Here is a 19,714-nt window from a genome sequence, read left to right on the forward strand (position 1 = left end):
TAGAACAAAAGTACACCCCGAAGTTTGCATTTCGATTGATACCACAACAGATGTTCAACACAAAATCGGGAGATATTTTAAAATATTCCAAGAAAAAAGGCATCATCATTTTAAATACAGGCATACAATAAAATCAGAATTACTTGCTCATGTTAGCTTTAGTAAATAACAGTTAAGGTTAATAATGAAACTAGTAATCAAGCATTAATTACAGCTTTGTGTACCAAAAAAGCAGCTTTGACGAGATTTTTGATACTGTATGCCGTAAGTAATTTTGAAAACAAAACCTTAAGATATATTCAAGTAAGCAATTTTTATTTGTCACTAGCTTATTTCCACAGCAATGTACTTACTGGATGTAAATACTGCAAAAACCAAAAGAAACTACAGTCATTTTCACATCAATTCATCTCATAACTTCATATGCAGAACAGAAGCATCATATGAGAAAGTTTCCAAAAAGTATTCATAAGAAAATTTAAAGTTGTGTTTTTTTGATGGCTAGCTTAGTTATAATGAAGAAAAAACCCAATCCAAACAATGTCACCACTCCCATTTTTACTAATCTGTTTTCCAAGGTAGGTGCTTCTTCTGGAAATTCCACTCGGCTGGGATCATCCCTCCGTTCATTCTGCAGTAGAAGTTAAGTTCATGTGAAAAACATAAAAAAAAAATAGTGTGAAAACCCTGGAAGTGTTATGAAATACACAGTCCTAAGGACCTGCATGTATCTAGTTTGTATGTTACCTCTTTCTCTCTGTGTATCTGAGGTCTACTTCCATTGAAGCAAATGTGTGCAAACTTTTATCTTATCTGGTGCTTGGTCATTTTGTAAGTAACACATATTGCAAAAACAGGCTGTTTGTTTACAAACAGAATTCCTTAGGAGTAACACACACTACTACCAGATGCTACAAAAATCTAATACCAAAACATTGCAATTTGCAGACACTTTAACCAGAACTTTTGCTATTTAGTCATTAAAACAATGACTTACTAAACCAGCGAGTTACATATTTAACGCACAAAACTTTCAAAGACTTCCCTGCAGATAAAGAGGGGGAGGAAAGTACCTTACAAGTGTCTGCTCAGATATCTGTTGAAGCTGACTGCAGCCTTGTCATGAAGTGCAGCAGAGTAAGGTCCCGCTTCCCTTTCCTAGTCCACAATACTTGGAAAACCATCTCGTTTGACAGGTGAAGATGTAAATATCATGCACTACAGACATAATATGTACTGCAAGCAGTGTCTGATGTCTAAGCTTAGTAAAAGCTACTGTAGATTTTAAGGGTGTTTGTACAAATTAAGAGGCTTGTTTTTTTTTCATTTAAATGATTACTTTTCATAAAAAAAAAATCTCAGTGTTCTATAATGATCTAGGAGCAGCACCATTTCACCAGTGAAATCCACAGCACCATTTCACCAGTGAAATCCACAACACATTGCAGTATTTTAATACAACAGGAATTGTATTTTCTAAGCGGTTACCAGGCTAACATTTAACACCTTGGTTTCTTTAACAGTGAATGCAGAGCCACTTCATCTTGGAGGGTCTAAAACCTTAAGCAGAGATGAGTGCAAGTCCAAGTGGCATGTAACTGTTCTCCCCATTCCCCTTATAACCTGGGGACAGATACATGTATGCCATTCATTTCTGCATATGCAAAGAAAGGAACACAAATGGCTAAAATGTTCTTTGCTTGCAACCTCAATCCAACTCTTAAATACATTTGGTGTTTAGTGATTTATTAGGAGAAGGCTGTTATATTACACTGAATTTACTTAATCTACAGGAAATTGCATTACTAGCATTATGCTCAGTGTCCGAGTTCCACATGGCTTCATTCAGTAACAGATTCCTTTCTGACACTGATGCTCCATTTACTCTTACCCATTCCTTTTACTAGCCTATTACTTCAAATGACCCCATCTGACAAGAGCATGTCACTGTGCTGGTTTGAGGATGACTGATGTGGTGCTAACATGTAGCCTTGACCTCTCCCACCCTCTTCTTTTGTCACCTCTGCAGAGTTTGCTGCGATGCCCTCTGTTCAATCCATAAAACCTTAACATCTTTAGCGAGTCAGTAACTCCAAAGGATTCCCTAACTAAGAAGTTTTCCAAATGACACTTGTACCATAGTGGTCACTCATGAACATAAGGATACTTTCCACTGAAGTCTTTCCTATGGTTGAAACAAAAAGATCTACTATACTTTTCCCTGGAAATCATCCTCATTACTTTGGAATATTCTAGATTATTTCTTGTTCTATTATGGAAAGGTGAGAGGTGCACCGCTGTGCATTCCTGCTACCTCCAAGCAGCTTGCAATCCCTGGATGCAATTCCAAACTACAGCTGAAGAAAGCCTTTTACAGACCAAAATAGCAAACATTTCCCTGTTGGACATCTTGTAGGGTTTACAAGAAAGTTATATACAACACATGCTAGACTCAACTCCTGCTCACCCACCTCTTCCAGGAGGTTCTTCAGCATCGCAACTTCTTTTCCCAGCTTTTCCACACTGCAAACCAAGTCTCTGCAAACTTCAGCAAACCTTTCAGCTGGTGCCCACTGCAGTACTACCTATTAGGAGTTACAGCTGAATGTCAGAATTACTGTAGAGTCTAAGCTAGGATTCTTTAGCTAATGTAGTATAAAAGACAGCGTCAGAAAAATACGTTAACTTTATTTATGCTAAGTAAGCATAGCACGGTTCATGCATGACAAAAATCTACTTCATACCAGCCTTCACGGGAGTTTTCTGTCACTTCTATTTAAACACTAATTCCCTTACAGGCAGTAAGGTAGAGCAGCAGATCTATGTTTTTTAACGGGTTGGCTTAAATCTCTGGAACAAATTATTGAAAACATATACTTTAGGGAAAGAATATTGAACAGTTCTATAAAACTATAAGTTGTTTATGGCCTTGATCACTATTCATTTTTTCCCCCATTTCTATTCACTAGAAAAGTAGTATTCCCCAAACTCTAAATCATTCTTTGTCTCCTTTGGTTGAATACCTTGTGAGAATTTGTGAGCAAATGCTTATTTATGGTCTGCACAGGAACGGTCAGGTTACCACACTCTTTATTCAACTTCTGAAGAAACTTGAGGAACTCATCTCCGCTAGCAAAACAAAACCGCGTTCCATTATTTGTAAAAGGCCAACTTTGCAAGCTAAATACCGCGTGTCCATTCCTAACACCGGCTCATGAGTAATTAAACATGCAATAATACATAAAAAATAAGAAAACAACAACATCACCACCGCCACAATCAATTTACCACATGAATCTGCGCCACATCCACATTTAACATTTTGTCTCATAGGGCTTATTTATTTATTTTTGAAACCTTTAAGTTATCCGAGATGCTCAGCTACTAAGTCACACTGAAAGCTGAATCATAGAATCCTTAAGGTTGGAAGGGACCTTTGCAGGTCATCTAGTCCAACCTCCCTGCACACGCAGGGTCACCCAGAGCACGTGGCACAGGACTGCGTCCAAGCGGGTTTTGAAGAGCTCCAGAGAAGGAGACTCCACAGCCTCTCTAGGCAGCCTGTTCCAGGGCTCTGTCACCCTCACTGTTAAGAAATTTTTCCTTCAGCTCCTGTGGAACTTTTGATGCTTCAGTTTCTGGCCATTTCATCCAGGTCTATCAGTGGCCACCACTGAAAAGAGGCCAGCACCATCCTCCTCACTGCCTCCCTTGAGGTACTTATAGACACTGATCAGGCACTGAGAACGCATTACCCCCAAGCTTTCTGGAAACGTTCCGTTAACCTCTGCTTTCACTTCTCACTGCCATTAATCCTATAGCATCAACACAAACATTACTTAACCTGCTACATGAGCAACTCTGGATCACAATACACATTCACACAAACATCACATCACACACACATCACACAAACAGCACTTTTTTGTGCATGTGTGACAGAGATCAATCTGGCAACACCAGGAATAATTTATAGTCAATTTTATATTGACATATCCCATATTCCTGATCTGCAGCTTACTTTTTAACGGAAGGTGTGTTGGGCAGAAAAAAATACAAACAACTCAAACAAAGCAAAAAACTGTTTTGCATTTGGTAGTTAAAGATGAAATGAAAAGGTTAGAAACATTCAGTCTCTAGCACGTGGAAGAATACAACAGTGCTGACTTGGCTCTTGGACCTAGCAATTCATTCCTCAAAGCCCACAGAATCTGAGCTAATCTACTTTGGAGAAAACATACTCTTAGGCGTTCAAATACAATCAGGAAGATAACCCTGGAAGTTAGTTTGGTTCCACCAAAAGAGTGGAGAAAAGAATGTAAAATCTAACAGATTAGTATCAATACTAAGTTTTAAAGATCTTGTGTCACACTACCTCAATTTGATTGCAAATCTTAGCAGGAAATTAAGGTGTCAGTTATAAATGATGGTTCAGACCAGAAAGTTGCTGACATTGCTGAGCAGAGGGAAGGGGCAACAAGAGCGAGTTCTCAAACCCCACAATTCTTAATAGTTTCTTCATCTACAGCTCCCACTATCAGCCATGATGTGAACAGCACACAGGCCCAGCAAAACAATTTCAGCTTGGCATCTCCCTAATCACAGGTCTTATGTTTATGGGAGGATCTGAGTAAGTGAATTCAGATCCCAACTTCCCACTTTTCCCTGGAGCAATATGCTAGTAAACCTAAATGCAATGTACTCGCACACCACCGAAGGCAAGAAAGTCTAAATGCAATTTTCCACCAAACAGCTGAGTGCCAGATACTCACACCAACATGTTAGCGTGGTGCACAACAAATTGAATTTAGGCCACAGGGTGTTTTCATTATGTCCTCCTCTTTTCTTTTTCTTATAACAACACATACCCTAAGCAGACAACATTAAGGTGTCTAATGGCAAGACACCATCTCTTAAAAATACTCGAGATTTCAGAGCCTGATCTCCTACAGTATCCACACTGGGGACACAAGCAAAACTGGAAACTCACCTCTTTGGGAATCTAGGGCTTCCTGCATAAATATTAGGACACTGGACCTACCTGCCCATCATTAGGGGAAGGAAGGGCATGCCAACAAAATTGGAATCCAATTCTCAGGCTGTACTATCCTGAATTAGGATTACATAACTTTAGAGCTGTTTTGGAATGATCTGATGGCCTAGAATTTTTATTTTAAATTTGCTAAAACTCAAGACAGCTGTTCCTTTGCTGTAAATCTTAGCTTCAAAATGCAGGTATATGTAAAAATATAAAGTATTTATTCATTCTACAAATGTATCCTATAAATATTAATCCCTCTCTACCTTGCATTAATTAATTGATATTGCAAAAGTGAGTTTTTAATATAGCGAGTAATTTTGGCATATGTGAATAGACAAAGTTTCTACCACTGCTACAGTGTCTATCACTTGCAACACTGCAGAATTGCTAAGACTTTAGACAGTAAGATGCTGAAGGTTACACACCAAGTTAGTTCTGTTTGTTATGAAGATGCGAAAAAATTATAAAGCCTATTCGTTTATTTTTTTGAGGCCTATTTGCTTGTTATTTTGAAGCACACTGCTCTGAAAAAAATATTAATTTAACTGAATATCTATATTCAGTTAAACACTAAACAAAATCATGTGCAAACACAGGCTGGAAGTTTGTCCCACATATTTCCACAGTCAAACCATGGAGATCAAAACTTTCTCTACTTAAAAGGATAACATTTTGGCTAAGATCAGTTATGACACCTGTGTTTTGTCACAATGAAAATCTATTTTTGTTGAGAATCCTTCCAGAATTCCCAGAATAAAGTATGTCAGGGACATGAAATAGAATAAACCAAAAATATTAATGCTTATTATATTTACTGTATGCATAGCAGTTCTTAAAAACATTTTCATAATTTTTATATCCATTGCAGCAATATCATCTTATAGCATTTTCAAAAAATAATATTTTTTTAAAAGAAATAATGGCTGTCAAAACAGCAGTGGCTTAACAGTGTTAGACACTCTCTGCGAGTTTATAATCAATCAGCTCAACATTTTCTACTATGTTAGTTTTTCTATGACTTAATGACTGATTTTCCTTCTCACAGAATGACTTTGAACAAATGGGAAGTAAAATCTTTACATAACAGCATGTAAACATAACCTATGATTTTAGTCCCAAGGTCAGATTCCTAGAATACATGTCAAGTCATTTTCTAAAAAAACAAACAAACAAAAAGAATCTATGCAGTGCTTGCAATAATTGAACTGTGGATATATTTTTGTGTATTTCTATTTTTATTCAATCATTTTCTGAGAACTAAAAGTGAGCTAAAAATCATTCTAGGAATACCACATGACCACCATGTTACTGAGGTACGGTACTGTGTCTGATTATTTTTTTCCCCCCATTTATTTGCCTACACATGTAGTGAACTATTCACTTTTTGGATTTTCCACTTTTCCCTGTGTTCAAATTTTTTGGCTGTTCTGCATAAATGCATACACTAAATGCCATAATATACAGATCTGGAAAAGAATGTGTATTTCTGGGGTAAAAATGCATGAACTGGACAAAGTTCTCTTGACTCAATGAAAGGTCAAAATCATTTCTTAAGACGCCTCACTCGGACCTGAAACACCCTGCTGCTTGGCCTACCTCTGCTCAGCTGCAAAGTCTATTACATTTTAATAGGAAAGGCTCATGTGCTGCTCAAGTATTTATGATGTACCCACATCACAAAGTTTTGTGCCTTCCGCATGCTGGAACTCCAGCTCCTCAGTCTCACACACAGTGTATTACTGTGTGGCACCTGGACTCTCTTTGGGAAGTAGAAAGGTGCTTGTTTTGACACAGAAATCTCTGACTAGAAGGCAGAATCAAGGTCCATATTGGCACAGGAATGCCTGTCTCTCCAGCCCACCTCAGTCTTGCAAGAGCTTCCCTAAATGCTTTGCATGTCCTTGCACATCTCAAAGTTCATGTTGGGCATTGCACTGCAAAAATGTACCTCACTGAGGCTGCAAATCTGCTCTCACTGTGCACCCAGCGATGGATGCAGACAGGCAGGATGGCAGCACCAGCAGCTTTCGGCATACATAAGGATGACTAGTTAGGAGGGGAGCATGTAGTAGAAAGTCTCACACAACCATGGCATGAAGGAGAACGAAAGGGCAGGAGCGCATCATGATGTGAGGGCTAATACACAGCACCAGAAGGACAAGCTGCCTCCAATGGAGGCCACAGAATTACTGGAACTCAATCATATCCTCGGTCCAACAAGCAATAGGAATAAGAGCCTAGCCTTACACCATCCCAATAAGGTATCTAGCTCCTATGAAGGAGAAAGAGATGCCTACCAAAGGAGCAACACAGCTGCCAGATCACTAGACAAGTGGGATATACATGATCCAGGCCTTCTCTCTCTCAAACACACACACACACACACACACACTTCAAAGAAATGAACCCTTACATTTCTAGGCAGTGGAAATTTATTTAATCATCTTATTGAATGCAAGAAGCACAGATTTCTTCCTCCATATTAGTCAAGCTAAACCCCAGTAAATAAGGCACCACAAAGCTATGCAGATGGTGTTACAACTGGGAGGAAGGAACGTAAGCGCAGAGAACTCAACTTTGTTACACTGCAGTGCAGCTTCAAGCATTCGGAAGAAGCAGTATCTTGGCATTAGCACCATCTTTAAGTTAAACAAATACAGTTCAACCAGACTAAAGTCTTTGAAAGAAAAGTCACACTGCCCTATTTCTAAAGATCTTGCAAATGAAAATATCAGACTATGCTACCTTTCTGGAGCAATTCTTTTATAGTTTAAGGAAGCAACAAGTGGAAGGTATGAACATATATTAGACATAGCATCTAGGTTAAAGTCTAAGGCTCTTTTCTAGAAAAATGCTACTTATCCTATAAAATACAAACCAGGAGGTATAAGAAAACTTAAGGCACATTTCCACTTACTACATTCTTCATTCTTCTTGATGTGTATTACCTGACTTCCAGCTTCAGCACTTCAGGGAGGTCTCCAATTCTTATATCTTCAAGTTGTAGCTCTGTAATAGAATCTAGGAGTTTCTGTTGATCTCTGGGATTTGTAACGCCGATCTAAATGTAGGGAGTCATGTCAAATACGTTATTTTTTTAATAGTTACTTCAACAGTGCTGCACTATTTAAACAGTAGATTTTTTTGCGTATTGTGTGAGTTTCTAATTACCGAAAGATCAAGAGGTCAAAGGAATTTGCTTTTAGGAGAAAAAAAAGATCAAAACAAACAAACAAAAATCTCAGCAACTATTTGATTATGCACAAAAAATGAATTGTTTGAAATGAGTAAGAGAAGAGCCAAACTGAAATCACACAGGATGCTTTGATAGGCATAACATTGATCAACAGTTAATAGTTCAAAAACTATTAGTTCTTAAATAAACCTCAAATAGAGAGGTTTGCTATTCCAGAATCACCTAAGGCTTCCCTCATAGCAAAGTAACCTATTATCATGTTGGCAGCACAATAGTAGCTCAAAAGGAAACAATGAAAACCATCAAGTCAGCATCAAATGCAGCATTTTATAGAAACAGGTCAGATTTTTGGAAAACAGCCTCTAAGATACTACACCTCTTTCTAAAGTCTTTCTTACTTTCTTACAGAATCTCATTTTAAGAAGTCACTTACGCCACTTAAAGCAATCCAACTCAACCACTCTATTTCCAAAAGTTTGAATGATCACATAAAAGACAGTATGATCTTGTAAAAGAAAAACAAAAAGCTCTCAAATCAAAAATATCCTTCCCCAAAAAACAACTCTCACGACAAAAACCCACCTTTGGCATGATGCTTCTGCAATGAAACAACCCGCAAAGCAGTTTCTGGAGAACAGCATTCTTAAAATCAGTATGGATTTTTTGCTTCAAATTCAGACCAAGTATTATAAGCCTAAATACCATCTGACATCTGCTTGTACAATCCCTGCGCTCTAATCAATTGACCTTCCATACTCTTGAAAAATCCTACAAACCATAATAGAAAGCTTTGAAAAGTGTGTATGTATATATATAATATATGTATTTTTAATAAATAAAGTCTAATTCTTTTCAGAAGCTTCATACTATGTAACCATGGTTCTCCAAATGATGTCTGAGACAGAAAATGTTGTTAGTTGCATTATCCATAACTAGCATAGATGAGAATTTAACTTTTACATAAATTCTAGAAGGCTAAGCATTTTCTTTCAGAATGCTTTAAAGAAAAAGCAAAACCCAGTCCATTTGATGAGAGGGAAGCGCTTCTGTGTCACATTCAGTACATTTCCTTGCTAACCTGACAGACAGTGTTCGACACGGTGGTTAACAACCCTCCTGAAGCTTCTCCACCTGGAAGCCAAACCTGGGAGCATCAGCACCAAGCATGACTTTATTCCAAGCTCTCCACATAGCATGTGAAGCCAACAGCAGCTCCACTCTGCAGTGGACACAAACGTTACCCAGAGTCCAACTGTTTGTGCTATGATGAGTTCACAGCCTGAGCATAGTGCCAGCATGTGGATAAGCAAGCTCTCATGCTGGTGTCAACAGAAATAAAAACTGCAACTAAACAACTCAGGTATGACCTAGAAGTGGCCATATGCTCAAGAAGGCAAAAGCAACTTTAGTATTTTATCAGGACTGACTTTTTTTTTTTTTTTTTCTCCTGTAAAACAGACACTGAACAGGCTAAATTTTGACTTCAGGCCCACAGATACTCTAACAGTACCTATTTTTTTCTTTACTTAAATAAAAATTAAAAAGTCCCCAAACTCACACCCAAAACCAACACTCCAACATTAAGAGGACTTTTCTGTTGACATTTAGAGGGAAAGATGAGGTAAATGACAGACTGCTTCAACTAATGAAAGATGGCACACTTCTCAGATAAAAATCAGTCAGAAACACTAACATTCCTCTCATCTTGCCCAAATGGCCACTCTTTTTAATAATGTCATAATTTTCTGCCAAGTCCACTTTTTGGACACAGGAAAATAAGGAAAGAGCTGGGGAGGGGGCCTGGGGTAAGAGAGTCCTGGTATGAAAGCTTGCAGACCAGATAAATCTCTGTATTTCCAGACTATATTTTGATTCTTGAGGTGTCAAATTTTCATTAAGCACTCTCAAACGCAGAGCAGGATGCCAATTTCTCTTCCTGTAAACTAACACACATATGAGGAAGGAATTTTTTAAAGTCCTAAATGCACAAGGAAGTAAAATGACTTCTGCCACTGGTTTGAGACAAATGCTCAAAAAATGACTCCCTCCAAACAAAACCCAAGTGTCAGAAACAGCAGCTAATTAGACAAAACCCTCCAAGTTTTGAATGGACCTGTCTGAGGATGGAGCAGTTTGTAAGTTTAAAGGAATGCAAGGATTTTAGCTTTACAGCGTCATTGTTTAGGCTGTGTTCTAGAACACAGATAAAGTTATTTACAGAGAAAATATCTTTCTGATATTCTTTGATGGAAGAAAGTTTCTCATGTTAGTGACAGCATTTCTTTCCAATTCTTCTGGATGCAAAGCAGCATGGTTCAGAGGCATCCATCAGAAGTCATCATTAATCTCTGTAGTAATAAGATCCAGACTCTTTAAGAGCTGGCTGCTAGTGGAATATCTGCCATCACACAAAAGCCTTTCAGCTTTGTAGTTACGAGGAAGTAGATTAGATTTTTGTTCTTTCAGCAACGTAGGAGAAGCTCTTATTAGAGCTCTAAAATCAGAATTAAAAAAAAAAACAAACAAAAATCCAAACTTTAATAGCATACTGTATGAAGAGCTTAGGATAACTTATCAACTGCTAATAAATCTTATATCATTTTTTTAATCCTGAATTAAAGACCAGTATAATTCATTTATGTCCATGCACAACACACAACCTATTTTATGGGAATATCTTCCTGCTGTTGAAGAAACAAGTGGTAAAACAAATCTGTTCCTGCAGATACAGTTTTTCTGTACAAGAGCAGTAGGCCCAGGTGTTTATTTTATTTTCCAATGAAGTTCTTTTAATAATAGGGAGCCTCAAACATGTTAGAAAATTGAAATATGAATTATTAGTCTGTGTGAAGATTACATTTCCCTCACTTAAGCCGTTCGCTTAAGGCCAAATTTTCCCCAGAATCTGTCTCTCCCAGAGACAGATAGAAGTGACTACCATTTCTCAGCAAGAGACTGGCACGAATGTACACTTGATCAGACTTGCAGTTTAATGACACCAAGAAAATAGCTCACCGAAACATGAGAAGAAAAATAACAAGATCTCCTTTAAGCATGGGGTTCTTGTCAATAGCAGCTTTAAGGATTCAAATAAAGCCCACATGTGCATGCCGCATAACAGGTAGGATATAGAGGCTCTGGAAGCACTGCTGTAACATGGCACATTGATGTACCTGACCTAGGTGAATTCTTATAATCTCTTGATACACACAGCTCCCTACATGTGTACCCAATGATATTAGGGAAGTATTTCTGAGCTCTGTCACATCGCTGCAAGCACCAGCTCTACTCAGCTACAATGCAATCCTTGTGACACTGACTCAGAGGCACATGAACTTACACAGATAAATATTGATTCCAGCTGTTAGAACATGTACCTTCCTCAATACCCTGCAGTATTGAATCTTCCTCTCTGGAGATCTTCCAAACCTGCCTGGATGTGACCCTGTACCACTAGGCGTCCCTGCTTGAGCAGGGGGGAGTTGGACTAGATGATCTCCAGAAGTCCCTTCTGACCTTAACCATTCTGGGATTTAAAGCGGTTATTTAGGATTATTTGCTGCTAATCCTAGCAATTATTTCCCTTCAGGGAAAACATACTTCCAAGCCAAAAATAGTAATGATTAAAATTTAAAACTCAAGTATTTCCTGCAGTTCCTAAATCAATACAGAAAAGAACCAGTGGGGACCGCCACTTCACAGACAGATCTGGAACAGAGGATTTAACAACTCAACTTCTAGAACTTAATACTGACCTGAAGAATTATATACTTTAGAAAAGGTCCATCTATACACGTATTAAAATTCAAGAAGTAACTTAAGATTCTGAACAGAGACCTTCAAAGAAAAATCTTACAAGATTAGGCATTTATGAAGAGAAATTAGGTCATTAAACTAATGAGACAAAGTAGTAAACTAACCTGTGTTAGTTCATCTTTTTTCATGATCACAAGTTGTCTTAGAGTAACATCTTTTTCCTGTACAAAACAAAGGGTTTTCCATCATCAAAAAGAGTTTCAGAAGAAAATGTCAAGTGAAAAAGAAATAGCTACATAATACCATTAGCAAAATAATGGAAAAAAAAAAGTCTGGTATACAACACACTATATAATCACAACATCACATGCTGCAATTAACGCACATTATCAAAATTGGTCAATCTAGTCCAGTGAAACTTGACATTTCAAATATGACTTTCTTCTCGTATGTTAAGAACATAATTTTTATTGACATTTTAAGTCATTTTTATAAATTACTTTTATATATTAATTTCCACGTAGCAGATGCATCACAATCTTACCTTTAATAATCCTATTATGTGTTCCAGACCAAGACCATGTAAAAATACTTCCATGTCTGAAAGTGCTGAATAGGAACTGTAAACACATTTAATGACACTCAAGGTGAAAACTGTGAAAATTAAAAATACATCTACAACAAATCCAAAACATACATACCTGAGTAAAATACACAACTAGACAAACCACAAACCTAAAGCTGAACACACCTACCACAGTAGCATCCCATAAGCATCAAAGGGTACAGTTTAATTTAACAAAATTTTACAGCTGGTTATTTTGAATGTAAGTGGAAAGAATGGTGGTTAGGAGGGAAGATAACCAAAAATACCCTGTGAATAGCCACCCTTCATATAAATTCAGGTTCAGTCTTTAATTTTTACTTTTTACTTTCCACTTAACTCAAACGAAAAAAAAAATAATAATAAGGATGTTCCTCATTAAGGGCAGAGGAAATTAGCTCAGTAGAAGTTTGCTGCCAGAAGACTACTGTTGAGACGTTAGACTGCTGGACCCCTGTAATTCCTTGCGGGTTCACAGATTTTTAAGGTTTATAAATAAAGGTAGGAATCAATCATGAACTATATCTACTAAAAGATAGAAAAATACAAGGAAAAATACCTAAACAACTTTCAACAGTCAGATGAACATCTGTAATGAACCTAGAAGCAAACTATAAAACATGCAAAAGACTACTGCATTTCTACACTGATCCCTTGCCAAAAGTCTGAGCTGAGAGTTTTCTCCATCTTCCTGTGGGTCCTTAACTTACAATTTGTCCTGTTCTCAAAGGCTTAAAGAGCTCTTACAGCTAAATTTATAAACAATTCTCTTGGAAAATCTTTCTGAATATGTAAGAAAAGATTTCAGGTTGGAACATTGGGAATCTTCCATTCCAGGATTTCTGGTATTAAAGTTCACTTAAGCCTTTACAATGACGGACATCTTAAAATCACTTAACTTCTGTGCTGTGATAGCTTAATAACTGTGGGAATATACAGTGCACATTTCAGCAGGCAGGATATAAAAAAGGAATGTAAAGTCACTGTCCCCATCATGAACTCGTGTAGAATTGTTATCCTCTCCTCACATTCCCTTCCACATAGACAACAACCTCCAGTCTTTGAAGCAAGCAATTTACATATACCTTCCCACACTCATATCCAGTACACCCAATCATAGGCAACAGGAGACAATATTTGGGATCAACTTGAAATGAAAAAAAAATCTTCGCATTTGCACATATGTAAGTGCCTAGTTTGCAAAGGTTTCTGCAGTGCTGGAGCATTTGGTTCTGCTACAGGTGCAAGAAAAGAATGTTTTTTCTCCCAGAAACAGCAAAAGAGGTGTTCAATATCCACCACATAACTTCAAAGTCTTTGAAAAACAGGACTTAGGCAGCTGAAGAAACAAGTGCCAGACAGGAACCTGTGTCTGCTTGCATAATCCACTGGAGCCAGGACACACGCCTCATGAGGATGGCATGAGGGGATAACTGAAGCTACGCTCACTCCCTAAGTACTACAGATCTCCCACAGACTATAGCAACTGACCCCGCATGGGGCAGCACAACTGTCGCCCAGTATGAGATGAAGGAACCCGAGGGGAAACGGGACTTGAGACAACTGCCAATGCTAGCAGCCAAAATCACACAGAAAACTGGCAGAGAGAAGACATCCATCTCCCAGAACTGTGATGGAGTAAACACAGATATCAGTGTGCCTCAACTATAACCAGATGAAAAAAAGTAACTAAGTAGGGGGAATGTAGGGGTGGGGAAGAGAAATTGATTAACTGTATTTGTAAGAACAGGTACTGAAGAGCCAGATATCTGGTGTATTCCAGCAGACTATCAGAAACCAGGATTTCTACTGATCATCAGAAATGATCAAAATTACAAAATATCAGAACAGGCTATGTAAAGAAAAATTCTTGAACTTGCCAGAAAATCTGCTGATAAAGACAAACAGGTTACTCATCTCATATAGATGGAACTCAGAGGTTTAAAAAAAGAGAGAGAGAGAGAGAGAGAGAGAGAGAGAGAAACAGAAAGAGAGAGGGAGAGAGACACCAACTACTGGGCACACTGTGAAATCATGGAGGCACAAGAATCACCTCATACAACATTACATTTATATAGTGAGACATCTGGCTGTCACAAAGTATTACCAGTAGGCTTAAGGATTTTAGTCTCCTATTTTAAAAGCTTATCAGGATTACCCAGACACCGATATAATATTCTCTAGCCACTGCCTGGTTTCTACAGGCAAGCACAAAACCACTTAGATAACTGCTATGAGGTGTTGGTGTGTTTACTTGTACTAGAAAGTCTGAGAAACTTCCTAAATAACCTAAACCTATTAAAAGAGAGAGATCTCTCATAACACTGAAGTCACAAAGTCCGGATTCTACCTAGAAGCATGAATCTCTGAAGAATACTAGAAGAGCAAATTCTTTTTAAAGAGTCGAATGATATTCCAGGAAGGAATTCTGGGTAGACACAAAGTAAGTTATGTCTTAAAAAACAAAACCATAGAGTATTATATTTGGCCTGTCTCAATAGTTACATGGACCATCATCATTCTTATGACAAGCACCCAAGGATTGAAAAAAAATGATTCCCAAGAGTAACACCAAGACCCTCAGGAGAACTGTTTCATGGATGGAAGGATATACCCAGATTAATTCCTTGAGGAATGTATAGTGAGATGCAAGAACAAACAGGACTGCGTAGATCACGCACTTTAACGTGTTAAACCTTCAGCTCTAAGTACCTCCAAGATGATCACGGCTGAAGGATAAAAAACAGAGGTGTGCATTTGTTTAATGACTCATCCTGGTGGCACTGAGGTGGTCTGAACTGGTACCTAGTGATACATCAGCATAACGATACAGCACTCTGGTGCTTCTAAGTAAGTTTGACTAGAGTGAGCAGGGATGGAAAAATCACTTAACAGGAACCTTCCCAGGTACATGGCCGTCTAACATAAGTATCAGAAAATTTGTGAGAAATGGGCCTTTCTGGCAGCATGAAGCTAAAAACAGGCATTCAAGGAAGGCATCAAAAGTTTATCATGAAATGATGCTAACCAAGCAGGAGAGCTTAACAGACTTAACAAAAGAACTGAAGTTACAGTGAACCTTGCCTCTATTATACTTCACATCACGTGAGAGGAAGGAAAGCTGTGCAGCATGCTCTTCACGCATAATATGGATGGTCTTAAATGATGGGTCTGTGGTCTTAAATGACAATACATTAATATACCCACTGTGGACTCTTCTGGCACTCCATACAATAGGTTTTTTATATATATATGAATATCACTGAGACATAATCATCTTATGAACAAATGCAACTTTTTAGTAAAATTTACGATTTAAAATTATACTATGACTTTATTTACCCAGCTCCGTGCTCAGGGACAGCTGTCAAAAAGTCGTAGATAGTGTCCATCTTAAACATTTTGTTGCATCTCCCTTGCAAGGGATTCGCAGTCAAAGAAAGCAAACTATAAATCTGCAAAAGCCAAAATGAATCAATTGCTACTCAACTCCACAACAAATAACGCATAAAAAACTGCACCTAAGATTATGAATTACACTACCATATGACATTTAAGGCACCATGAATATTCAGTATATTACATACACTAGTTTACATGTAAATGTAATAGCATATGTATTCAACTGATACACTCCAGTTGCTTCAATACTATTTTTATAGAAAGTATAAAATAATAGAACTGATTTAAGACAAAAAAAATTACAAAGGGAAAAACATATACCTCTGAATGTTTATTCATTTTTGCGAGGTCAGCTGCTGTTTTATCATCCTTAGTCTGTAGATTTTTGTCAGCTCCAAGTTCAAGCAACTTTAAAACTACATTTTTATGTCCATGGCGTGCTGCCCATGCTAATGCCTGTACAAGAACAATTTCATTTTATTTTTTTTTGGCGGGGGGGGGGGGGGGGGGGGGGAGTTACAGAAGGCTAATTCACAGGTATACTATTAACTCTAATGTTATACCTAACTAGACACACTTTAGCAGACATGAGAGAAAACAGTCAGTTTTCTTGAAACTCAAGTATCTTAAGACTTTTGATTAAGAGTTAGAATGAAAGATTAAGTACAAATTATGGATGTATCTATCAGGCTTAATTCATTTTCTTTATATACATAGTAAAGAGGTCTTTTCCCACATAAGCTACTAGCATCTATAAGTCCACTTGATAGATTGGAGAATTTTACACAAATTAATATTATGTTAATTTGCCAGGCTACTTAAATACAAAGGCTTTATAAGTGCAGGACCACAGTGGTAAAACTTGAGATTAAGTAGCCAACACAAGCCTCAAACTGCATATTGGGCAGCTCTCAAAACATGGTGCTTCTCAACAGTTCCACCTACAGTTAAGTGCTCAAGGATAGGCCAATCACAGAGTAGTTGAGGTTGGAAGGGACCTCTAGAAATCATCTAGTCCAACCCCCCTGCTCAAGCAGGGACACCTAGAGCACATAATCATGCAAGATTAGGTTCACAGGGAAGTAAAAAAAAAGAAAAAAGGAATCAGTAACATAGCTTTCAACATTTTTCTGATGTTTGGAATCACAGATAAATATTAAAACAATCTAGCAAGATGTTGTGAAACATTAAAACAAAGAGCATTTGGGGGTACTTGGAGTTCTAAAGGTACATTTAGAAACTAGTTTATGGGTTCCTGTTTTTTGAAAATTTTGTCATTAGTTCCAGGAAACAGAAATAAATCACTTACTGAATATCCATTTTCATCCTGGGCATTTATGTGTGATCCATGAGCAACAAGAAGGGCAACAACCTGAGGATACCCTTTTCTCGCTGCATACATCAGTGGAGTCATTTGTCTCCTGGAAAGAAAGGGGAAAACAAACCCTACAACATTAAAACACCAAAAACATTAGCCTTTGCCAGCCATGAAGTGTTACAGTATATGAGTACAGTAGTAGATTATAGTTTCCACTTTGCTAAAAGCAGAGAATATTCGGACCTTTGCTGAAAGGGTCCATAGTTTTTTTTTTTTTTTCAATTGAAATTCATTCCAGAAAAATGGCAATGACAGTTATGTTTTTCTTCAACAACTACTTTTAGAGAACACAATACAAGCAAAGAATTTTACATACAGATTATTTTAAAATGAAAGTTCTGAGAAGAAATATTTAAAGCTTTCTGGAGGGCGTGTTATAATATGAAATTGAATATTTAAAAACTATGAACTATATAAATACTTCAATACTCTGAGCTAAAACAGTACACACACATACTCACACACAAAAATTACAGATCATACCACTCTTGCTAGTGCACAAAGCTCTAGTACAGTGTTGTGAAGTATTACTAACATCTAGAATCCTTCTGCGTGTTCCTTAAGAGTTTTCCAAGTTATCTAAAAATGTCATATGTTTCCAAATTCTAAAAGCACATTAAATGCTTTTTGCCCTTCATCCTATTCTTTGTTTTCTATTCCCAGAACAGTTTGTTTGGATGCTACACACTACTACTACTTGCAGTGGCTGAACAAATGAGTGCTTACAGATACCACCCTTTCAACTGTTCTATTCTTTATACCTCTAAAAGCACTACGAAAACACTCTAGTGATCGGAACAGATATGCATCTGTTCATGCATATATTTTGGTTGAGAAACTCATAAGATGAAGCAATTCTGAATTCCTCTAGATATTTTGAAAGAAAAAAATATTGCTGAAAAACTTCTCAAGATATATTACTCAAGATGTGTGGCACACATTTTTCAGAGGAAAAATGCCAGATCATGGAATTGAAAAACATGTACTATTAAGAGGAGAAAGATGTCTAGTTTCTGATCATTATAAACAGTAGTGAGTGAAAATATTTTACTGGTGATGTTTGTCACCCATTGTTCTTACAAAGTCTGCTGGCAAAGATTATTCTATTTTGGTGGGAAGCAATTTGAGGGAAGGAAAGCTTTTTCCAACACAGTTGAGGTTAATGAATTCAATACTGACCACTAGAGGGACTCTGACAGAGTCCCTCTAGCCTAGGTCAGTATTTTTGGACAATCACTTTGGCTTCTAACATTGCTAGAATTAAGGCCTCTCTCATCTTTGCCATTTCTCATTCATAAAAGCTCTGCAGAGATAATATTTTATGCAAGCAGAGTTAAAAGTTCAGATGAAAAAATTCCAGACGTAATATGAAAAACCCTTATGATAGGGAAAAAAGTCAATTACTTAGAGATAACCAAAATGAAAGGTAAACAGGCCTTCCCAAGACATATACTCAGAAAGAGAAAGGCTTTTAGTGATTAACACAGACTTGCATCAGCCTTAAACTAATTCAACTTACTCTATCAACTCTTCCAAAGCAGAACTTCCAACTGAATGTGAGGAGCAACTTTTTCACCATGGGGAAGGGTGCAGCAGTGGAAGTGGGTGCCCGGGGAAGTTGTGTACTCTCCACTCTGGGAGGTTTGCCTCCCTCAGGCTGAATATCAGACCAAGCAAATCTCTGAGAAGCCTGGTCTGATGTCACAGCTCCCCTGGCAGGCTCCTGGTATGGGGTAGGAAATGTGATTAAACTGCATTTATACAGTAGATATGAATGGATATCGCTTAATGCTCAAGACATGCTGCATAACCGCCACCTCAGAAAGCCAGGTCATTTAACAGGTACATCCACAAGAGGGAGACCAGAGCATTCGGGAAGGCACAGCTTGTTTTCCAAACCCTGCAACAGGCCCTGCCAGTAACACAGCAAGCTTTAAAATGCCCAAATCCAGTGCTTCTTGCTAAAGCTGAAGAGAATTTAAATGCTTTTGCACATTTTATTCTGCAGTCTAAGAAACGTATATAGCACGTATGTGAACAGCCATCTAAATAAAAAGACTGCATTCATGTTTGACTTGAAGAACCCATTGGTCATTTTGAACACAGCTTGGAGACACCCTAGACTCAGTAATTTGGCATGGAGCTGACTCTCTTTTCCAAATACCTTGAAAAGTCCTTTCATATGGCACTATTTGCCACACTGCGTTTGCTCACACTGAACATGATACTCAAGTGACATTCAATGTAAAGCAAATATAAGTCTTAGAAGACGTAAGCAACTTACTAATAACACTTAAGCATGATGTCTGTTCTAACCTTATTTGCTTCCAGCTATAC

General features: G+C 37.7%; 1 protein-coding gene across 1 annotated transcript in view; it reads right to left on the reverse strand.

The window, feature by feature from the left end:
* Window positions 1-472: 472 nt before the first annotated feature.
* Window positions 473-19,714, reverse strand: part of ASZ1 (ankyrin repeat, SAM and basic leucine zipper domain containing 1) — a 31,779-nt gene continuing 12,537 nt past the window's right edge. The window contains exons 5-13 of the mRNA XM_088523764.1: window positions 17,309-17,420; window positions 16,321-16,455; window positions 15,940-16,052; window positions 12,538-12,613; window positions 12,158-12,214; window positions 7,990-8,102; window positions 3,024-3,129; window positions 2,472-2,585; window positions 473-631 (exon numbers count right to left, since the gene is read on the reverse strand). Of these exons, the coding sequence (XP_088379890.1) occupies window positions 479-631; window positions 2,472-2,585; window positions 3,024-3,129; window positions 7,990-8,102; window positions 12,158-12,214; window positions 12,538-12,613; window positions 15,940-16,052; window positions 16,321-16,455; window positions 17,309-17,420 (979 nt within the window). The 3' untranslated portion in view covers window positions 473-478. The remainder of the gene's footprint in view (window positions 632-2,471; window positions 2,586-3,023; window positions 3,130-7,989; window positions 8,103-12,157; window positions 12,215-12,537; window positions 12,614-15,939; window positions 16,053-16,320; window positions 16,456-17,308; window positions 17,421-19,714) is intronic.

The sequence above is a fragment of the Tinamus guttatus genome, unplaced genomic scaffold, assembly GCF_059628265.1.
Source record: "Tinamus guttatus ecotype Peru unplaced genomic scaffold, ASM5962826v1 Tinamus_guttatus_pri_ptg000018l, whole genome shotgun sequence".
NCBI classification, from domain to species: Eukaryota; Metazoa; Chordata; class Aves; order Tinamiformes; family Tinamidae; genus Tinamus; species Tinamus guttatus.